This window comes from Meriones unguiculatus, chromosome 4 (genome assembly GCF_030254825.1).
Source record: "Meriones unguiculatus strain TT.TT164.6M chromosome 4, Bangor_MerUng_6.1, whole genome shotgun sequence".
Taxonomy (NCBI): Eukaryota; Metazoa; Chordata; class Mammalia; order Rodentia; family Muridae; genus Meriones; species Meriones unguiculatus.
Window position 1 is genome coordinate 9572110 of NC_083352.1, and position 23203 is coordinate 9595312.

General features: G+C 45.7%; 1 protein-coding gene and 1 long non-coding RNA gene across 6 annotated transcripts in view; one reads left to right on the forward strand and one right to left on the reverse strand.

Annotated features, from left to right (window-relative positions):
• Positions 1 to 23203, forward strand: part of Dlgap2 (DLG associated protein 2) — a 715977-nt gene that overhangs the window by 637654 nt on the left and 55120 nt on the right. For all 5 annotated transcript variants that reach the window (XM_060381432.1, XM_060381433.1, XM_060381435.1 and 2 more), the window contains 2 exons: positions 17913 to 18060; positions 22915 to 23134. In XM_060381432.1, the coding sequence (XP_060237415.1) occupies positions 17913 to 18060; positions 22915 to 23134 (368 nt within the window). The remainder of the gene's footprint in view (positions 1 to 17912; positions 18061 to 22914; positions 23135 to 23203) is intronic.
• The window catches only part of LOC132653587 (uncharacterized), a 32325-nt gene continuing 27898 nt past the window's right edge, over positions 18777 to 23203 (reverse strand). Inside the window, exons 2-3 of the long non-coding RNA XR_009591304.1 lie at positions 19701 to 20471; positions 18777 to 18880 (exon numbers count right to left, since the gene is read on the reverse strand). This is a non-coding gene — a long non-coding RNA (uncharacterized LOC132653587). The remainder of the gene's footprint in view (positions 18881 to 19700; positions 20472 to 23203) is intronic.

The window sequence follows — 23203 nt, forward strand, 5'->3', positions numbered from 1 at the left end:
TTGCCCCTTGGAGCAGTATCTGGGGGTTGATCTCAGGGATTCTGGGCTTCTGTAGGTCTGAGGTTGGGTCTCTGTGCCCCAGTACCCAAGCGGTAATCTGTGGCGGGTGGGTACCACTCTCCTGGTAACAGCAAGCTATCTGGTGCACAGCAGGTCCCTGGGTTGGGCCGATTTGTGGGCCCTTTTCCAGAGATATACTGTGTGGCCTAAGTCAGTCCCCTTTGCTTTGTTCCCTGTGAGGATTTCTCCCAACAGTGACTCCCATTCTCTGGTTCCCTGGGGCGCACAGCTCTATCTGTGCCGAAGGCTGGGTGTACAGTGCCTGTGGCTGTAGCCCAGTTCAGTGATGGTGGCTTATACCCTCCAGCCTGCGAGACTTTTTTCAGGGAAAGACTGGGTGACCCAAGTCAGTACTGTTTCCTTCCTTCCCTGTGGGGTTTTCTCGTGACTGGGACTCCCAGTCTCTGATGTTTTCTGTGCCCACTGATCAGCCTGGGAAGGTGATCAGGACACACAGGCATGTGGCTCTGGTCTGGTGACCTAGTGCCTATGGGACCCAGGATCTCTTCCGAGTTCTGGCTGGGTGACCTGAACATGGACCCGACTGATTCCCAAGCCGTAAGGGTTTCCTCTCACCTGGGAAACACGAACGCTGTTGTTTTAGGGCCCAGAGTTCAGTCTCTTGGTCGCTGCACTGAAAATGTTGTCCTGCTCCTCAGAAGCAGTGTTCTCCTGGTGCCGCCATCTTGTCCCCTCCTTTTGTTTCTGTTTTTTGTTTTTAATAAAAATCATATATCATGTTAATATCAGGCAAGATACTAGAAAGATTACTGTCTTCTAAGGTCCCAGGTAACCTGTAAATATGTTTTCCAAACGTTTGAATCACATTTTAAAAGCTATGAGTAGAGTTGTAATTTGAAGCATGTGTGACAAAACTACAAAAATGAGATTTATTTTCAATGATACTGACTCATTTTATGGAGGTGTAAAAATACTAAAGACAAACATGCATCCCAGGAAACAGTGGGACTCTTACCTCCCTTGGAACACAGGCAAACCCTGGAGCAGGGCTGAGCCATGGGCTTACATGAGGACAACTCACTTTGAGAGGAAGGTGCTCCTGGCTTCTGGGGGCCACTCAGCAGAGTACCTACACTGATTCTGGAGGCCAAAGCTCCAAGTCTGGGTGTGGTTGTACCGTGCTCCTCCATCGGCTCCAGGAATTATTCTTCTTGGTCCTTCCAGCACCTTTGTGGTCGTAGCTCTCTAGTCTTGGCCTTAGCTCCCAAGGCCTGGCTGTATCTGTCTATCATTTTCTCATATGGGCACCTGATCAGTCTCCTTACTCTAATACACAAGGTGTTTTGTTTTCTCCCTGCTCAGTACCCCTCTTTTGAGTACTACCTCTTAGGCTTGATCTCATGGCATCATCAAGTCCTGCACCACCAGCATCTTGCTAGGCCAAGCAGGATGGTCTATGGCTCAAACTCAGACCTTTGTGGAATGCAGACAGAGCTGCTGTGCCCAGGAGGACATAGGCAAGTTTGCTGATACCCATGGTCCTCCTGCTACCTGCCTGTCCCATTCTACCTTGTAGGATCCTTGATCATCTTCAAGATCAGATCTATACCCTTTACCAAAATAAAGGAACCCTATATTCACTTTGCAATATGCATTGGTAGTTCTAGCTACTTCATAATAGTGCCAATTATAAAGCTTTGATTGGAGATAACAATGCCCAGAAGAGTTTTGCAGCCAAGAGCCTCAGGGCTTCACAGATGAGAAGAGACCTTATATAGACATGCTACAGTGGATCCAGGAGATAGATGGGAGAACGTGGACATCAGATGGGCTCTGTTTTGTCCCCCACTTTATCCTGTCTGGTTGTCACCATGGAACAGTGTATTTTGTCTCTTCCCTCATCATCTTCCCCCTGACCATGCTTCTCCTTGTGCCTGATGTTTTCTGCATCCAGCTTCAGTGGTCACTTGGCCATGGATTCTCAGCACACACCACACTAATTTTACAAGCAGCTGGGGGCCTTGTGGTCACAGCTCTCTAGTCGTTCCATCTATTGGTTTTAACCAATTTGTATTTACCACAGTTCTTCACAGAATACTCCTTTTTTTCAGATTTTTTTAAAAAATATTTTTTATTAATTAGTTTATTCAGTTTGTATCCCAGCGGTAGCCCCCTCACTCAACACCTCCCAATCCCATCCTCCCTTCCTCTTCCTCACCCATGCCCCTCCCCCAGTCCACTGTTAGGGGAGGTCCTTCTCCATACTCCTTTTTTAATGCTGTTCATATTACCCTAAGGTCAATTGTGTTCAGCAAAATTCTCCAATTATAAAACCTGTGCAAAATCTTTATACATTGTTTTCCAATCTTTCTGTCTCTCTTTCTTTTCCATCCTCCCTCCTGCTCTTCTTTCTTCTCCCTTTTTCCTTCTTTCCTCTCCTCCTGTCTCTATCACCTCTTTTTTTGTCTCTTTTTTCCAGTACTATTGATTGAACCTAGGGCTTTAAAGAAGCTAGCCAATGCCCAATATACAAAAATCCATCTTATAGCATCCCTCTCCTGGTTCCTTCACCATAATGGAATCAGATCTGAGCCCCGGTTTCTCTAGTCTTTACAGAATGATGAATGACCCAGCATCTGCTCTCATTCCTCTCCCAATGGCATCTCGCCTGACTTTACTCCTGTTCTTTCAAGAAAGACATCCCTGAGACTGAAGTGGTCACACAGCACAATGTTTCACACAACTCAATGTGGTGTCTCAGAATCCCACCTAGGCCTGGCTGCAGGGGCCATAACACCTCCTGTCTTCAGCCAGGGCCTCTCACAAGGACTTCCTTCTTCCCAGGGCCTTGTTTCATGTGCAGAATTTCCAACCAAGGGATGTCTCCATGGAGAGACTCCTCATTTGACATTTCCTGTTGTACCATTTAGTGTCGTTATGCTGTTTTAGCTGTAGGTGTTTTCCTTCTATACATTTTCCTTCCCTGAAGCGCGGTCTCACTCTGTAGCCCTTCCAGTTTGGAACTTTCCATCCACCTACCTTTGCCTCCAGGGTTAAGATTAAGATTATAGCTGTGCACTGCCATGCCCGGCTCATTAGCTTTTCTCTCTAGTGTCTGATTAAATTAACGCTTCTTTGGATGCAAAGGTAGTGTACACTCATTTCTTTCTCTGTCCCATAGTCACTGTCTGGTTGTCATGTTAAGGAAGGATTGCTAAGAGACTAGAGCAGTACAGTGGCTTCACTACAATGGTACAATGACATGTTAGCTTAAGTGTGTTCACACTGAGTGAATACTCGATCATATAATGTAACGATGATGTGGATGGAAGTCCCGTCTATTAGCCCTTACATTCATGTTATAGAGTGTATGGATTATTTTTATTAAATTCAGCATCCATCATTAAATAATGCTATACTAAATATAGTCTTGGAGTGACATCAACAAGAGGGTGGAGGAAGAAGACATGAACACTCATTTCCCCAACAAACATTCCAGTTCAGCAATCGTTTATGGATAAGTCCCCTGAGCGAGAAATTCAAGAACCAACAGAAAGTTGCCTGAACATCTCAGGCAAACCTAAAGCCAAACTGAGAAGATGCAGGAAATATTTCACAAGAATCCCTGCCCTTGGCACAGTACTGTGATGCCCTACCTCTCATCTCAGGGAGGAAAAGGTGGTTGGCATGGATACCACACCAACTTCTCCAACAGGCTCTCCAGAGGTCTGGCTTCTGACTTGGAAATTTGAATGATACACAGAGTCCAGCTGCCTGGAGAGGATGGAAATGGTAGCTTAGAGTAGTAGATATAGCTTCACGCTGCCTAGCACAAGGCAAGGGGCAGGAGTCCAAGTGATGAGCTTCTGGGAAAAAGAACTGATGCATGCTCCCAATACTCCTGCTTCACTACGGCTTATATCTCTCCTTAACGCTGGAAATTTTGGTGGGTCCAGCAACTTCCAACTATAGTGGAAGTGAGTTGATGACTTGGGCCAATCGGTGTTATAGCTCCTTCCTCCTACTCAGCAGAAAGCAAGCAGGCCCAAAGGACCCAACTTCTCCCTGAGAAAAAAAGGTTGGCAGAGACCCCAGAATCTCTGGCCAGACCGACCACTGGAGTTCTTTTCATGTGAGGCAAGTCTAGGAGAAGAGCCTACCTCCCCTAATGTGTAGACACCAACACTTAGAGACAAGGGAAGCAAAAGAACAAAAGTAACAAACAATAGAACTAGAAACAAACCCCAGAGAAAAGGAGGTACATCATTTATTTGACAGAGAATTCAAAATCATTGTCAAGAAATTGCCTATTACCACAGTCAGGAAAATGTGGGATGAATGTGACTTTCAACATAAAAAGGAAAAAAAGAAAGCCCCAAACTGCATCATGAAGAATACAGCTGAATGGAAAATGTTTAAGGAGTCCACAGCAGACTAGGTCAAGCAAAGACTGAGACAGTAAACCCAAAAACATAGTCAGTACAAATAATTCAGTGTGAGGGGCAAAAGGAATGAAAAGCGAAGAGTAAAGAAAGCGTATGGACTGTCCACAGGAAATACACCCCCGGTTTGCAGACGGGCTGGGGGATGGAGAATGACAGTCCATGTACATGTGACACCCGGAAAGTAGCGGTGGTTCTTGGCTGTCATACGAGTTTAGTTGTGTTTTTCGTTTTGTTCTCTTTTCTAGGACTTGCTTGCTTATCCTTCTTTGCTGTTTTCTTGATTGTTCATTTCCTTGTGTTACGTACCGCCACTCCAAACCTTTCAGTCATGTCTCTTGCTATGTCTCATGAACCTGGAGCCAGGTATACCACATGGAGGCCCTTAGCAAGGGCTCTTCCAATAAGCAAATGTATGGAAAGAATAAGTGAATATATTTTTGAGGTTCAGCATTGCGCATAACCCATAAGACATATTTCCAATGCTCAGAAATTTTTGTTGATTGTATTAATATGGCATAAGGAGTAAAATATTTTTATTAGAGAACAGTTGACATTTCTTTTTAATGATAGATATGTTGTGGCCAGTAGGTGCTATTGAAATTTGGTTTCTTTTTAAATAACCCATTTCTCGACAGGTTGTGTATTATCAAGACTCTTTGCTCTGAAAGCTAAAGTCCCAAGCAAAGTGAGAAACACACATCCTTCTTCAGCCTACTGTCCAAGGCTAGATGCAGGCACTCCAGACAAGGCTGCCTGGCCCTCCTTCTGCTTGCCTGTATGTCTGTTTCAATGGACTCACCTGAGCCATGGCAGGATGCCACCGACCATCCCAGACTACAAACTCAGAGACTTTGATCTAAGCAGAACACATCTCCCCTGATATAGGGCAACAACTAGCTCCTTCATCCCATAGGCATCTACTCAGCGCCTATGTATCACGGTTTTCCAACTGCTGGAAATTCCTGTAAATCACACAATGTCTAGGGTCCTCTGGACATGAAATGGATAGACAGATCTCAGTCATCAAAGTCAATGATTCTATCAAAGGAGACAGGTGTTGAGCATAAGATGAATCCATAGCAAGTGCTGAGCATGCTGAAGCTAAAAGGGAATGGAGAAAGCTTCCAGAGCAGTGGGATCAAGCCAGTTTATGTGCATGTTTGTGATGGAAGACAGAAGTCAGAGATAATGTAGCCATGCTGGGACCCACTATAAGGTGACCTTGAACACAGGGACCTGAGCCTGTTGCTGTTTACAGGGAGGAAACAGACCTAAGCTAGGAATATTCCTTACCCTTCAGGGGAAGATGGAGTTAGGCAAGGCCAGTGACCCAAAATAAGAACACACTTCACCTGTGATGAAAGGCAGAGTTTAATGTAGCCAGTGGCTTAAGGTAAGAATGTGCCTCATTGTTCAAGGGACTCAGAGTCCATGGTGGCCAGTGACTCACCATGACTCAAGGTGGGAACACCTCTCACTATTCAGGGGAGCCATAGTCTACAGTGGCCAGTGACCCAAGGTGGGAACACCTTTCACCATTCAAGAGTCCAGTATGGTAGGGACAGTTACCCCAAAGGGGACAGTAGTATCATTGGTTATAAACACAGCTGGTTGGAGATGGAAGAACAGAGTAGGTTGGTCACAGCCATCTTTATTGGAGCCTGAGAAAGAGCCAATGATTGGAGAAGATGGGTAGAATCATCTTGTTCCAATTGTAATGGGAACTCTGTCTTCAGGTGGAAATTTAAAAACAGAAAAGAAAACAAAAGGGTAGAGGCAAGGAAACCAGTTATAGGGTCCCCAGTAACACAGACCCACTTCCTCATGTGACAAGATCTTCACTAGCACAGCAGACAAAGAAAAGAGATGTATCATGTTCTGGGTACTGTGACTACAAAGCCAGCAACCCTTCCTGAAGGCCTGGATAGGAAGTGAAGAAACAAGAAACCAGCGAGGGCACCAGCGCTCATGAGCTTAGTCTAAAAGCCGAGATAGAGGGACCACCTACCTCAGTGGAAGACCTTATTTGGGAAATGTGTGAGACCAGGCTCAGTCTGTGGAGCCTCAATAGATAGGACAAGGGTCTCAGCCATGCAGAGGTCAGCAAAGCAGACTTGGACCCTGTCTTGCAGTGGTCAGTAATGTGGGCACAGACCGCAGCCCTACAAAGGACATAGAGTCAGTATTGGTATTGGCCCTAAAGGGGACAGTAAGTCAGACAGGGTCTCAACCATGCAGATTACTGAAGGGTAGGCATGGGCCTTGGCTTTGCAGAGAACAATGGGGTGGACATGTGTCTCAGCCTTGCAGAAGACATAGACTGTATTGAGGTCTCGGGCATACAGAGGACAATGGAATAGGGGTGATTAGGACCATGTCTCTGGCTCAAGTTCAGGTTGGGAGCAAGTAAACAACTTTCAAAAGCACTAACTATCGATCAAATAAAATTAAAAGGAATCAAACTACATAGAAAGAGTGAGTACCGTAAGTCTGTGGCCAGTTATGGAGATCAGGGGTGAGTATGCTATGAGCTCCACCCCCTGTCCACTGTAGTTCACAACTACGTAGATCATCAGAGGTCCGGCCAGCAGTATGTACTGAATACTGTCTGTGGCTGCTCTCAGTTGTGTGTGTGGTTCTGAGGGAGGGGTGGAGTCACAGAAAGCCCCCAGGACCTTTCTGAGCGCCGAGAACCATATCTCACTGTGTGTCTAATCTGTTTCACCATTCTTTTGAGACCGGCAGCCTCCAGGTGAGACGCTGATGTCATTGCTAACCCATCATCGTGTCTCCACACTAGCCTGGAAGCAGGCCCCTGGAGTTCCACACAGATGCCTGGATCACAGCTCCTATAGCTGGCCCATGCATACTCCCCATCTCTGTAATATTTGCCTAAGAAGCAGGCCTGGGGAGGGGTAGGAAGCTTCTGTGTCAAGAGTTTCCTGGCAAGAAGCTGTAGTTCAATATTTGATCATTTAATATTTGATGAGATTCCCCGAGAGTTATTAAACTCTAGTCACCTCAGTGTATGCTGTCTTCTGAGTCCTGTCTTCCCAACCCAGGATTACTTGAGACTCCTGTCTCCTCACCCTCACCTGCCTCGGGCTTGCCAATGCCTGCCTTCCCTACAGGCACCTGAGACAGAGCTGGATCAGATAGAGTGCACAGCATACCAATGCTCAGAATAGCAAGGGAAGGCAGGGAGGCGGCTGCTGTTGCCTCTCGGCAGGTGCTGTGGCTGCTCTTTGAGCCATTCCAGAGCTTCATACTCTCCAGGAAATGTGGCTCTACTATTGGGGAAAACGTCTTAAGTGAATTACAGTTTCCTGAAAATGCAGAGAGAGAGGAGAAAAAAAAACTTGACTTCCCAACACCAAGAATATGGACTCCATACATTTGTGCTTTGTAGATGAAATGATTTCTTAAAATGTCTAGATTGCTGACCAGTCCCCAAGAGGCTCCCCAGCCCTCTGTCCGAGTCCATTGTATTGCTCAAGTGTGGTCTGGTCTGTAAACTGCCTGCAGTGTCTCTTTAAGGAGGAGTCTGGGGGCATGCCATAGTCTTCTACACCCCTTCTCTGGAAACAAGATCGTAGGTGAGTGGGCAGTGTCTGTGGCAGATGTGCAGTGGCAACAGAGCTTGCTGAGCGCAGGGCTGCTGCGTGGAGCTGTGGCTTTCCTGTTTGTCCTTGGTACTTGTGACAAGATGGAATGGTGCCATCACCTCTGTCTACAGAAGCCGTAGACACAGAGCCAGCGAGAGCTAGCTCACCACCCTGGAATACGGGACTTCCATAGTCTCCACTGTTGAAAAGTTATCGCCGTCACTTCAATCTGCTGACCCCGAACGCTGCACCCTAAGAAGAGTAAGCCAGGTGTAACTGTGGCTTCTTTGGAATCAGAAACTCTCAAGATTTGCCCATATCCTCTGATGTCACCTGGGGGTTCCTGTCCCTGCACCTTTGAAGGACAGATGGTAAAAGCATTTGGTTTCCACATTCCAGCAGACCTTGGCCCTTCAGATGATATTGAAAGTTGCAGAGATTTGGGCAGTTTCTGTCTTCCCTGAGGGTCTACTCACAGCTTCAGCAGTAGGTGAAGAGAGCTCGTTTGACATTTGTGGAGACTGCACACCTTAGATGCTGGGTGTGGCCTTATGTGCTGTAGGGTGCCACTCAGGTGAACTGCACTAAGACTTTTTTTTTTTTTTTTTTTTTTGCCCCGATCATTTCAGGGCTACTCCATCTGCAAACCCATGACCCAGGACGTGACATTTCCATTTAAGGGGCAAATGGAGCGTGCAGAGAAAGGAACAGCAGTGAGCTAAGGCCAGAGCACTCAGTGCTGAGGACAGCCTAGAGGCTCAGCTTTGTCCATTAAGTTACTAATTCACCATGTAGCCATGATCTTCCGCTGCAGGTGTGTGAAAACATAACTTGAAATTACAGTTTTTATGCTGAAATCTCAGCTCAGTCCTGTGCCTGGGGACTCAGCCCATCTGGTCACCTCTCAGTGAGGTCACCCTTTCCTACAAAGTCTGGGTGGCTATAGCTTCCCACGGAGCTCGCACCCAGTCCCAGCAGAGCAAAGCACATAGTTTAACAATGCTGCCCTTTTCCATTTTGTGCCTTCCTAGAACAACAGATTATAGGGAAACTTGTTTGCAAGTTGAATTTTTACAGCACATCTCAGAAATGACGACTGTCACAGGATTAAATTCTGCCTTCCACTCGAGTTAGCCTCAGCCGGCATTAGTGGTGAGGCCAGTTTTTGTGAGGCATGACAAGGGCTAGAGGTCTTGGAGCCAGCAATGTTTTCAGTGGAAATGGACCCAAGGGAACCTTTTAGCAGAGCCAAGGGGCCTCAGAAGACAAGATAATGCCCAGGGTTACCTGCCTACTCAAGTGCCTGTCGTCTAGGAAACCAGCTGTCACCACACACGTCCTTGGGAACACGTGAGGACTCTGCCAGGATGCTAAACAGAAAGAAAACAGCCTGGACAGGTAGGAGAGGACCCTGTGCTGGACCTGGCACACCTGCAAGAACCTTCATAGGAGCAGAGTCCTACCCTAAGGCTTTGGGCCTGGGAAGTAGGCGTGGAGTTAGTTGGTGTGCAGTTTGCCAGTGTGTACAGTGTGGTCATACAGGGGATGTTGCTGGCCTCAGTCACACACAGACACAGAGGCCATAACTGGTGGCATTGCTACACACAGAGAGTTTAGCCACCACGACACTTGACTCTGACTAATAGCTTAACTCAGCTTTGTGTGACAAGTTGTCAACGCCTGGGCACAAGCACTTCTTGCAGTAGTAGCCTTGGCGTGTGCCAAAGCTTCCTCACCACAAGGAGAGGAAATCATTTAGCATCTGGGTCTAGGGTGGGACCCAGCACGGAGTTCTCTAAATCAGTATACAAAGAGCCAGCCAGTAACTGACACAAAGCTGCTCAAACATGTAACAAACACCAGCATGGCTTAAAATTTTAGATCAGGTTCCAGAATAGGGCTTGTGTTGAACTAACTTACCCACAGAAGATGAAGTCTGGAATACATACACCAGTTCAAAACAAAAATAAGAGTGGGGTGGAAGATGCTCACATTTCAGAAGCTTCACCCTCTCATTGCTCTCCACAGTCACACGAACGGCATATTTTCTCTCTCAGAAGGTGTAAGTAGAAAGGACTAAGACTTCAGCAGAAAGCCACCATCTTATTGGACTAGTATAATAAAGGGTTGGATTCAGGCCTCCATAGTGCCAAGAAAATGCACAGAAAAAATAGAACTATATAGGAGAAGACCCCAATACCTATGTTAAAAAAAAATGTGCATCCCTGAACTAAGTTTAGGACTCAGTTGAAGCCCACAGGAAATGAAAATATGGTGTTCCCTGGGCAATACTTGGAGCCTCTCACAGACCTGTTCCAAATAACATAAGCCAAGATAGCTCAGAGTAAATAAAAACATTCATAAAAAGAAAATAATAAAATCCAGAGCCTCTACCAACTGTGTATGTCAGGAAGGAAAAAAAGAATGCAGAGGAGGGGATGGAGGGACGAAGAGTGGGAGAGAGAAGGAAGGAGGAAGCAAGGTCCCAATCAAAACAAATCTAAGAACAGCTGAAAAGAACTCTAAGGCAGGTGTTATAGTCATATGTAACAGCTGTTACATAGTTGAAAGTCTTAAAGGATAAGGGTGTCTAATTGCTTTATTTTGATCAGCATGTATCAGCTGTCTAACTTGCTAGGGTTTGCTGTGATATTTCATGCACAGTCACACATGCACGGATCCTACCAGCTCCCTTTACTTACCTTGCTGTTGAGTATCCTGCCTGTTATCCTGTTGCCAAATCGACTTATTTTTAATCTTCTGTGAAAGGTAGAGAACATGGTAGCATTTCTCTTTCTACATCTGCTTGATTTTACTAAACATAATGTCCTCCAGTACCATCCATTTTTGCTGAAAATTGAAGGATATAATTCTTCACTATGGCTGAATAATACTCCATCATAGATAGGTGGTAGGTAGGTAGACAGACAGACAGACAGATAGATGACAAATAGATGATAGGGGTGTATGGTGTGTGTGTGTGTGTGTGTGTGTGTGTGTGTGTGTGTGTGTGTGTGTGCGCGTGTGTATGCATTTTAAGGGCCAGAAGTTGACATCAGATTCTTCCTCAGTTTCTCTCCACTGTATTTTTTGAGACAGTGTCTCTCACTGAACCTAGAACTCACCAATTAGCTACACTGTTTAGCCAGCAAACATCCAGAGTCCAGCACTGATGCTCCAAGCATGCTCCACCTATCCTGCTATTACCTGGTCGCTAGTGATCAAACTCATATCCACATGTCCATGTAAAACTTCAACCAAAAATCAGATTCCTCTCTGATCAGGCTTGTTACCTCAGCATCCTGGGGGTGTCCTGAGACAGCTCAGTCAACTTCCAGAATCACCAATATGTACAACTACTGCCCTAGAGTTATCTCCAATATACCCTTCTAAGCAATAAGCATGATGTTCATGAGTCTTCAGTGAACATATTCTCCTGTGTGATATTCAAAGAACTGCACAAGGGGTCCCAAAGTGCACCCTAAGGCTAGGGATGCTGGGAGGGATGCCACAGACTGGCCAGAATCAGAGCAGAGCTCCACTGTGTGCTCAGCACTCCGCCGTGTACACAGCACCTTATGCTCAGGCAGCAGCTCCAAGCTTGAGCATACAGAACACACCTACTGCGCACTGACGCTTCGGGCCCTGCAAGCAGGCTTAGCCCCCGGCTGGGTGTATCCTGGGCCTCAATGCAGTGCTTTCTTCTCTGGGCATCTTCCAGTCTACACAGCTGCTGCCACCATTGCAAAAAGTTCTCCTGTTGCCTCAGCCCCCAAGGAACTCGCTATTCTCACATGGCCCTGACCTTTGTCCTCTTCTCTGAAAAATGGACAAACTGTTCAAAACAGTCACTTATGGGCCATTTCTTTTCCACCTGTACTTACTACAGTCTGGTCCAGACTGAAGCTGTTGTAGCCATTTTTGCAGAAGTATCTGATGACCAGATCATCCCCCATGATGCCTCTCTTGGTCTCTCTCCACTTGATTTCTTGGGAGGTCTGATACCTTACACGTCACTTCAGCTCCATGAAGATCCACTGGTTTCCAGGACCCATTCACCTTCCACTTTTTTCCTTCTTCGTCACTCCTTGATGGAGACCTTTGACCTCTCCTGCACCACTTTGGTGTGGCCTGGGCACACTCGGCACTATCTACAAATTGCACCTGTACCATGTACATGGGAGGTATGGCCAGAAAAGCACTCTATTCCTACCCTTAAAGGTAAGCATGCCCATGCTCCACAGTGTCTAATCTCAGCCCTGCTCCTCTCACTGTGACGTGCCTGCCACACTTAGGAAAAGTCTAGAAGATGCAAAACATCTCAGCTCTGCCTTACTTGATGCCCATCTAGTCAGTTCCTAGTTCAAGTCACTCTCATGGACTCAGTGTCCCCAGAGCAGTGTCCTGTAGAAAATGACTCTAACTTTGGCCTCACTATGCCTCAGGTTCTCATCTCATCTTTTTACTCATTCTCGCCTCCAGGGCCAACACAGGAGTTCCCATACTCTTCCTCAACTCATTGGCTGGAGGAAAAAGTTCGCACACTCTTGCTTTATTCATTGGCTGGTTTTCATTCATCTTACTTCTTCCACAAACCTAAAACTCCTTAGAGTAGTCTCCGTGGTCACCACCCACCTATTTCCAGTCTTCTCTCTGATGATGTTTGACTGGCACCTCTGAGCTCTAGTCTTCTGATACTAACTTCCCCTGAGCCAGTGCACACTGATATCCATTAGCTGCTGTTCCCGTCCGAGGCTCAACACAGTGTGAACTCCCTCAGAAGAGAGATCTTCCTTCCTTCCTTCCTAGCTCCTGCAGGTTGACCAGATGTCCATGTGAATTCAAATTTCAGAAAAATGATTAATTTTTGTCCTCTCCATATGTTCCATGTGGGGGTTTATTTGAAGCAACATTTGGGATACATCTAGATACATCTAGACTTTAAAATGTTCCATCTCTCATCCAAAATCCAGCTACAACTGGAGTCCTGTGTTTTAACCAGTAGCTTTATGGTTTCAGATGTTTTTAGCATCCTGTACTGTTCCTGACACATGGAACATGAAAACTCTATAGGATTTCCCTACATGGGGCAAATGATTCTCGGTGAGGATTTGCTTCAGACTGCAACAGAAAGTACAGGGAGCAGGCATAGCATACCACACAGAGAACAGGACAACCAGATGATGAGATGAGGCACCTGAGAAGGATAGCAAAGAGAGACGGTCTTAGGGCTAGGTTAAGGTTTCGGTCAGGTTTAGAGTTAGATGTAGGCTTAAGCTTAGGACAGGCTTAGGGTTAAAGTCATGAGTGTGGGGCAGTAAGGACAAGCATAGGGAGACTGCTTCTTATCTCTCACAAGTCTCCCTGTTGCTGCATGGTGACACTTCCTGTGGCTAGCTTTCTTTCCAGGGTGAGGTGCTTCTTCCAACACTCACCTAGGCCTGACATAAGATAAAGGAATCCCAGCTCTAAACGCTACCTCTGAAACTTTCACAGATGCCTCTGCAAAGGATTTGCACACTGGTAGCCAGTGCTAGCACTCCATGGAGGTTTCCTGTCACAGTGCCCTTGGTCAGCGCTGAAGCCCACAGGCCCAAGACACTCTTGTTGCAAGTCTTGATGAACATGTCACAGCATTGGGTGTGGAGCACATGGCCTGAGCCATTCTCCCTGCTGGAAAGATACATACACATGTGCCATGGCCAGAAGCTCTGTACTCCAGAACCACAGACTGCGTCATTACCATCTGGTACACCCCAATTTTCAAAGAACAGCCAACATGAGTGTGTGTGTGGTGGGGTATCCTTTCAGGAAAGAGAACATATCTCTTAATCCACTGAGCAGGACCTCTGTGAACCCTCCATCAGGTGGGGGTGGGGGCAGGGAAGGGCAGGGCAGGGTAAGCAGCTGATCAATTCCTGAGCCGCATGCTGGGAGATGCCAGTAACAAGCACAACTGTGGGGCCCTGCGAAGTCAACTTGGAGTGTCCACAGGCTGTGTCTTGTCAGAGGCCCTGAGCCAGGACCAAGAATATAGATATAGAAAAGATATAGAAAGATGCCATGGCCTGAGGACAGAGACTGACTAGGGGATTCTGTGCACTAAGAGACAGGACTTTCCACTGTGTGGGAGGAACCACACTCACACCTAATGTGGTTTCCCATGTTCCATTTAAGGCAGTGGCTGTTTGTAAGCGGGTGCTCTTCTTGCCCTGTTCCATTTATAAATGTGAAAAGGTGTTCTCTGTGTTTGGAATGAATACATTGAACACAAAAAGCTTGTTTTCGTATTTTTCCCCTTATTACAACCTGAGTAGACTCTGTACAGCTTTTTAAGGTAACTCAAAGAGGATCTTTTCTTCTTCTTTTTTTTTAAGTTTATTTACACAGGTCTGATAGCTGTATTCAAAGGCCTGCACAGGCAGATATTTTGTTATGCAAATTCATTTTTATAAAGATCTAAAATTCCAGGTGAGGTGTCTAAAATCTAGTAAATAACCTGGAATAATTTGCAAGTGGGGGGGAAAGAGTGAAACTTTAGAAATCTCATTGTTTTCCATCAGATTACTTATCTCCCTCAGAGTGTTCCAGAATGGGACTCCTGCCTCACATACGCGTAGATGATGCTCTCATGTGAGCAGCATCTGAAAGGCAAAAATGAGAACAAAAATACCGGATAATACTCCAGAATGCTTTCCTTCTGTGGTTCCCAGAATCACCACCCCACTATGTAGGAAATCATTTTTCAAGATTCCGTCCACTGAGATGACAAAGTAGGAATTGCCACTTGATTGAGCCAAGAGGAAGAAAGTCCACTTCGAAATGTTGGGGGCCTTCCAGGACAGTCTCTCATGGATGTGCAATGGCAAGGCCTTGCCAAGGATAGCATGAAGCTTGCCACCCCATGAGGAGCAAAGGGCCCTCACCCACACATGCCTGGCTTCACTGCGCCTCCCACAGTTGGCTCTTGGTGTTCAGTCCCCAGGGATGAGATTTTTGTCTCTTTATCTGTTTAGGAGTTTTGTTGGTTGTAGTTTTATGAAACAGGCTCTTGCCCAGGCTGACCCCAAACTTACAACTACTCTCCAGCTTCTCCCTGCAGGGTATTGAGGTATAAGGATGAGTGAGCCACCATACCTAGCTTCCAGATGGTGACATCTGAGGCACAGTGTTATACAAAGGCAAAGTGTAATACTTTCAAAAATCACTGTTAATCCTAGTAAGACTAAAGGGGATTTTATTACTATTTTTAAAATATACTCAGCATTCTTTACCAGGGTTCCAATTTATGGATTCAACCAAACACAAATATTCAAAAATAAAATTCCAGGAAGTTCCAAAGAGCAAAATAGAAATTTAGCATGAGGGAGTGAAATGACTAGCAGACAGATCCTGCTATGGCCTCTTGACTATCATGAGTGGTTGCCTGGGTCACTGCCTCTGTGCTGAGAGCATAGAGACTTCTCTTGGCCTTACTAATGACACCTAAGTGATGCCTGACAGCTACGTAGCATTTACATCGTGTTAGGCATGTTAGTCGTCTGAAGATGATTAAGATGTACAGAAGGAAATGAGTAGGTTATATACAGATGCCAGGGCACTTATATGATGCCAGGCATGTAAGTCATGGAACATGAACAGAGCGTGCAGAAGGAAATATGTATTGGATTGTGGTGTCCTGGGGTCCTGGGGCCAGTTCTCAGGCTACCAAGGAAAGGCTAGATGAGGTAACAGTCAACAGGACTCTAGCAGCCTGCTTCTTATTCAGCAGCTTGGTTCTGGGAGTTAAAAGGTGAACTTCTGCATCGAGCCAGAACAGGCTCAGAATCTCCTATTGCCATCCACTCTTCGTGAACACAGATATGGACTTCTGCAGGGCATTCTCTAGACCTACTTTAACAGTCTAAATGCCTATGAAGACTGCTGTGATAGTTGGTAGCAAACGGTTACTATTGTGGGTTTGTTATCTAAAAGAAAACAGTTTTTGTAAGTTTTTTCTTCTTTTTGCAGTGTCAACTTTTCTTTAGGTGCTCACTCAACTTTGGAAAAAGTTAGATATTTTATTTGAAGCACAGAATTGCAACATTCTGGATGCTGAAAGTGTACACTTAGATACTAGCAGAGGCCACCGGCAGGGTTTCTGACTATGTTGTGAAGCTGACAGTTGTCAGGGCACCAGACGCTGGCTAGGAGCAGTGAATACCAAGGTGCAGGGGACACTGGTTCTTTTGATGGTTCTCAGATTCAGAAACAGCCTAAAAATGGTATGGATGATGGTAATAAGTAGGGAAATCTAACGGAAAAGACTCTAGGAGCATTTGGTAGATTCTCAAGTAAGAAATCAGACATTGCAAAGGAATGGGAAGAAAGAGGCCTGAAGACGGTCGTTTGGAGCTGGAGTATGCAATGTACCTTCTTAGAAAGTAAAAAATTAAGTGTAACAGAATTATTTTAAGTCTACAATTAGTAAGCATTGCCAAATTGATTGAATAAAGTCAAATGTTTTCTCCAGTGTTTCGGTTTCAAATTGTACTTATATGTGGGAGAGGACATTTGGTACATGTGGAGGTCAGGGAGCAGGCTGCATGAACTGTTTCTCTCCTTCTACCGCAGGGTCTGGGAATCAAATTTGTGCTTTTAGGCTTGTCAGCCCCTTGTGTCTGAGCCTTCTCACTTGTGCCTGATGCCCCATTTATAAAGAAATAAATGCTAAGACAAATTATATAAAGAGTCACTGTAAGAAGAAAGGATTTACTTAGTTGCCCAGGCATGGGGGGTCGGAATCTGTTTAATATTTATGAATATTTCTGCATATAATCTTCACCAGCAAACCTGATGCTCTACCATGCTCCAAGTTGGGAGGGGGGCGTGGAGTGACTGATAATGTCTTCCCACGCTATTCCATGAATTTTTATGGCACAGTGGAAAATCTGACAGTAAAATTTAAAAGGAAAGCCACCAAATTTCCCAGAAATTTGGGCTAAGCAAGCCTTCTAAACTGCTGAAGTCCTCAGCATTTCCCACAACGTAATGTTTTACAAAACAACAAGATGGGAAACTGGAGAGTGTTGCTTTTAAAGAAGCTCAGAAGAAAATGGTCCTCGTGAGGACACACTGGTACAGACTCCCTGCTGCATCTCTTTGCTTGTATTGTATAATCTGCTCACTTTGAAACTAAGCGAGGGGCTGGAGAGATGGCTCAGCAGTTAAGAGCATTATTGCTCTTGCAGAGTTCAGCTTCCAGAAACCATATTGGGTGGCTCACAGCCACCTGTAACTCCAGCCCCAGGGGATTTGATACCCTCTTCTGACCTCTGCAGGCAGCTTCACTCATGGGCTCATATTCCCACATAGGCACACATGCATATTCAGAAACAAAAATAAAGATATACCTTAAAAATAAAACTAAAGTGGTGCCTTTATTTTTTTTCCAAGTATGTAAAGTTGCCAATAAGCTAGCAATATTTTTATGAGGCTCTCGAGAGGTGTGGCTTAAATCTGGGCACTGAGTTTGCTCTTCTGCTGTCTGAATTATGAGGCCTTCACTATTGTTTTGTTTTTCTCTTTAATGGATGGTGATCTCAACCTCAATGCCTAGCCATTAAAAAAAAAAAAAGTCTCAAAACCATTTGCCAAATTGCCTGCACTGTAACTTTTGATGAAATTCACATTTGTAGGTGCAAAGACCATAGCATTTGTACAAAGTCAAGTCATCCATTGAAAGATGGTCAACTGGACCTACCAGCCGAGGCATGGAGTTGGGGTGTCTACTGGTAGCCGTGTCCTCCCCACCTTCTCCGGATGCTCTAAGACCACATTTCTCTTTTCTCTGTCTTTGTAGCCAGAGCTACCTGCAAGCTGCCACTGAGGTGCCTGTTGGTCACAGCCTGGACCCATCAGTCAACTACAACTCCCCGAAGTTCCGGTCCAGAAACCAGAGCTACATGCGGGCTGTGAGCACCCTGAGCCAGGCCAGCTGTGTGAGCCAGGTGGGGCCTCTTCTGTGCTTCCTTTCTGTGTGGCGTGCAGCCTCCGGAGCTGTGCTGGAGACAGAGGCTCCCATCAGGAGACAATACGCAGGCATCTCTGGGCAGCTCTCCCCTGCAGGGAACAGGCACTATCCTCTCCTTATTTAGCATGGGCTTTCCTAGTTTTCCAACAAAACAGCCTCATTGTCTTAGGCTACATCTTCCAAACAGGAGTTCCAAGGCCTAGTGGTTGTCACAGATTGCAGTGGGACACAACAGAGGGCACCTGCCTGGCCTTGGTTTTCTAACAGCCTGGCATGGCAGAAAGAAGGACTGGTTGCCACTTGCTCCTGCAGCGGGCCTTATTTCTCACAAAGCACCGAGTCTCAAAGCAGGAACCAGGGTCATCACAGCGTGGTAGAGTTTGGACCCAGCAGAGGGAGAGGCCCTGGTTTCCTCACCTGGGTAAACAAACCAAACAGCATACAGTAACAACTAGCAGGTACTGTTGGTGCCATGCATCCTGGGACATGCAGCAGATAGAAAGTGGCTTTCTAAGCTTTAATGAAACACCTGCTTACTAGTGGGAACTGCTGGCAAAAAGAAAACTTAAATGCCAATCATCCCAGGGTACAAGCAGCTGGGGTAGGAGAAGAAGGGATTGCAGGCCACCAGCAAGACAAAAACACATAATTAAAATTTAAAATTTTTTTAAGAATAATGACAGTTTATACTTACCATTAGGTTTACTCGTGATTTTCTTGTCAAGGAATGGAAGAACCTGGGCTCAGAGTCCTTCTTCTGTGCAGTTTGCATAACAAGGAGTCAGTGGATGAGGATACTGTTGAGGAAAGAGTCCTGTATACATTCAATAACAGCAATGTGTGTTGTTGCTATGACAATGATACACAGTATTTATTTATTTATGGTATGTAACTCAGGCAGTAAGACATCCCCCTGGCTATGGGCAGTGCCATGAATGCCTGTGGACTAGCCAGGGACCATGAGTCTTTTCCTATAATCCCTTCTTTTTAGGAAGTTTTTCTCTAACTGCTGGGTGTGTGTGTGTGTGTGTGTGTGTGTGTGTGTGTGTGTATAAGGAGGGGTATCTTACCCTTAATTTGAAGTTTTACCTCTTTATCCTACCTTAGTGATAGAAACTAAGGTCAAGTTGCCATTTGCAAAGGTCTTTTTAAAAGCTAACATGGAAAGAACTGTCCGTGTTCTAGAGGTCAGGACTGTGGGATCTTTTGCTGAAGTAGACTTGCATCTTTTAAAGGAAACACCTTCCCTTTTTGTTAATTCAATTCATTTTCCAAACACAATTTTTAAAATCGGGTATGAAGCCAGGCATAGTGGCACATGCCTGTAACTCCTGAAGCAGAAGGATCATGAATTCAACCATAAATCTTTAATCTATCTCCTTTTAAATTTCTTTTTAAAGTAATAAAAAAATCCTCTTTCAGTCTCATTCACCCATCATTTGTCCATGAAGAAATTTATTCTTCAGATTTGTGAAACAAGAACCTGGAACCACAAACTATTAGGTTATGCCCATCCGAGATGAAAGTCTCCTCTGCACTCCAGGGTACCCATAGTTTACCCTTCAATTCTGCCAAAGTCCAATTTGAGGAACAAATGTATTAAGCTGAATTACTTACCAGGGCACAGACTGCTGAAAGACGACTCCATTCCTAAAAAGTTTGCCCTAGCCTAAGTTTGCCCCATGAACACTGTCTCCCTGGAGCTTTATGCACACTTCGCAGTCAGCTTGGTAGGTTGAAAAGTTTCTTTTCCCCAGAAGTCTTACTGCTAATATAACTCTTCTGAGTGGTCTTGTAAGTCTTATAAATTTCAGGAGCTTCCTGAGACTTTGTTAGTTGTTTACTTCTTAAGAGCTTCGTGGTGCTCTTGATGACAGAATGTTGTTACATAATAGAGCCACATAACTCGAAATGTCTCATTTCAACTGTGTCCCAGTGCACACTGTCAGAGTAATCACCATGATTCAGCTCCAGAATGCTCTCATCATCCCAAACTGAATCCCTATCTCCTTCTCCAGTCCATGGTCACCCTATGCTACTTTCTGTATTAGTTAAGATACCTGCTGCTAATGTAATTATTCAGCATCGGTCCTTCTGGGACTAGCTTATTTCCTGAGGTAGACTTAGTCTCCAGATTTGTCCATGTTGCAGCCATGTGTTCTGGGCACTGACTTGTTGTGACTCGAGACTTTCATGATGACATGCTATAACTTGTCTCCTCTGAGATGTCTGTCTCTAGCTGATATCACAAGCCTTCATGGTCAGCCGTGCTCTGATCCATTCCATTGTTATAACTGGTTTGATTCTTTGACAGACTTTGAAAATAATATCTTCCCTTTAATCTGTCTGCCAGCATATCCAAGTACTGAGAAGCTGTTGATAGACCAGCTGCAGTGGACCAGAAAGAACAAAAAGAGAAAACAATCTTAATTGTCAGCTGTTTGTGTGTGTTGGGAGTGCAGGTGATACTGGGAAACAGAGAGAAAAGGGAGGAATGGAGAAGACTGGATGGAATCTGGTTTGGACATGGCATTGGACAGAGAGGATCCAGTTTCCTGATCTTGGGAGCAAAGATGTCATTGGTCTGGGGAAGCATGGGAATCTTACCCAGTAGACCGGGGTGAAGTGACATCCCAGAAAGGTGTGTGGTTGTCAGCCGAGGCAGTGGAGATGGTCACAACAGAGAGGAGCAGCCTGTTCAAACTCTGAACTGGGGAGAAAGGAGGAACTTGGAAAAGAATATTTTCACAAATTAGCCTTTGGCCCAGTTAGAGAGCAGTCTAGGAAGTCTGCTGGTAAGGGAAATGGCGTCTGGAACATGGAAAGCCCCATACATGAACCTGCTCTAAGTTTGATCACTGTGGCTGCAGACAGCTGTGTGTGGTGACATGATGCTGAGCATTCCACTATCGCAGGCAACTAGGAAGATGTGGTAGGAGAGCACCAAGGTGAAGAATGGCAGACTGAGACTCAGACAAACAGATCTGCCTGTGTCCATCAGGCACTGAGGATAAACACCAGATCTAGGATGCAGGTCCTCACTAAGGCCACAGTTTGAAAGATGGGACAAAAAGAAGAACTGGAGAAGGTAGGGGAACAGATAGAAAATATAGGTGCTGTTCTGTGTCCCTGAGCTCTGGCTGCCTACCACCTCAGAGATCCCCATCATGCCTCTGATCAATGTCCCGTCTGTATTTGTGTGTCAATATGGAAACACACACCTGAGACAGAGACCTATAGTGCCTGAGAAGTTAAAGGGTGGGTGTAATTTAGGTTTGTTTTTTGTTTTTTGTTTTTTTTTTTTTTTCTGTTGCCTTGATAAAGCCCTCTTGCAAAAGTCCCCTGAAGGGAAAGAGCTTATTCTGGTTTACAACTTCCAGGCACGGTCCTGTCACTGTAGAGGAGTCAGGGCAGCAGGGGCTTGAAGCAGCTGGTCACATAGTGTCCACAACCAGGAAAGGACAGCAGTGAGTACCTCCCACTGTTCAGCCCCCTTTCTCTCTGTGTACACAGTTCAGGATCCAAACTAGGGAATAGTGCCACCCACAGTGGGCAGGTCTCCCCACCTCAATTGATACAACCAAGACAGTCTTCCCCCAGGAGCATGCTCAGATGCTCATTCTCCAGCTGCTCCCAGGTCCTGCCAACATCTCAGAAGTCATTTGCCAAAACCAAGTCAGTGAAGGGGGAGGAACTCCCCAGGACGAGCAGCAGACTGGGCTCTCAGCCTCTTGTCTCCAGCACTGGAGTTCACAAGCCCCATTTAAGTTCTTAGACTTAAAAATCCTCCATGCTCATGCTTCTCCCTCCTAACCCTTCAACATGGTTTTGTTTCTCTTGCTCCCTTCGTTGATTTTCAGTGCAAAATCTCTAATTTCAGCTCAGGGGCAGTATACGATACGTGTATGTGAGCATCACCATCAGGACTCATCAGAAAAAACATGTCCTCTTGGGTCATCACCCTAAGGGGAGGCTCTGTGGCTGAGCTAATGGTCCAGCCCATGTCCACTTAGCCTGTGAGCCCACCTGGGCTGACGGGCCCAGCACAGTGCTTCCTCTAGAGTATTTGGAAAAGTTAGGTTCCTTGGATGAACCTAAGTGCACAACTTAAGATACAAGCTGAAAAGTTATTATCTGCTACGCTTGCAAATCTCAAGCTAATAGGGGGGAAAAAAAAAAAAAAAACAAAACTCAGGCCTGAGATTTAAGTCAATGTGCCATGTTTCATGCATACAGAACTCCTCACAGTCAGCCATGTCCTCCCCGCCCTGGCTCTGCTTGTGATGCTGTAATGGTGATGAGGGCAGGAATGCCTCTGCCAAATTTGGGATCCGTTTCCATGACAATGAGCAGCAGCTGACTCTCACGTCCTGAAAATGAACTAAAAGTAGCTGATGCTCTTGAATGTGTATGCTTATTACTTCTACAGCCTCCAACCCAGAGTCAGCCCGAGCGGTAGGTAGCCGGGGAGGGTGAAGGGGTCAGCGGGGAAGGAGGAAGGACTGACAGTGCAGACCTTGGCTTGGTACCAGGTGTTTCGGGAGGCTTTCACCCGCCCTGTCCCCTTGTCTTTTTTTGATGGCTGTCAGCCTGGTGAGTCCACAGAACTTCCATCAGCGGTAGCTAGCTATGTACCTTCCTGTTTTGTAAGAAATAACCTAAGAAGCCATCCCCAAGCTTAATGGATTCCTGGTGCGGATTTCCAACTAGCTGTGCCGAAAATGTAAAGCTGTGACCTAGTACCGTGAGTGCATTCCGTCCCTGTTTCTTGTGTGACATGTTGTGATCACCCTGATGGATCCTGGCATCACGTGTTCTATTGCCGTTCCAGATGAGTGAAGCAGAAGTTAACGGGCAGTTCGAGTCGGTATGTGAATCAGTCTTCAGTGAAGTTGAATCTCAGGCCATGGATGCCCTTGACCTTCCTGGGTGTTTCCGAACGAGAAGTCACAGTTACCTTCGAGCCATCCAAGCGGGTTACTCCCAAGACGATGAATGTATTCCTGTGATGACGCCCTCCAACATGACCTCAACCATCAGGTCAACAGCAGGTAACAGAATGTCCTTTCTCACCTACCTAGCAGGAAACCTACAGGTGTGCTTAAGGGTTTTTCCTGGAA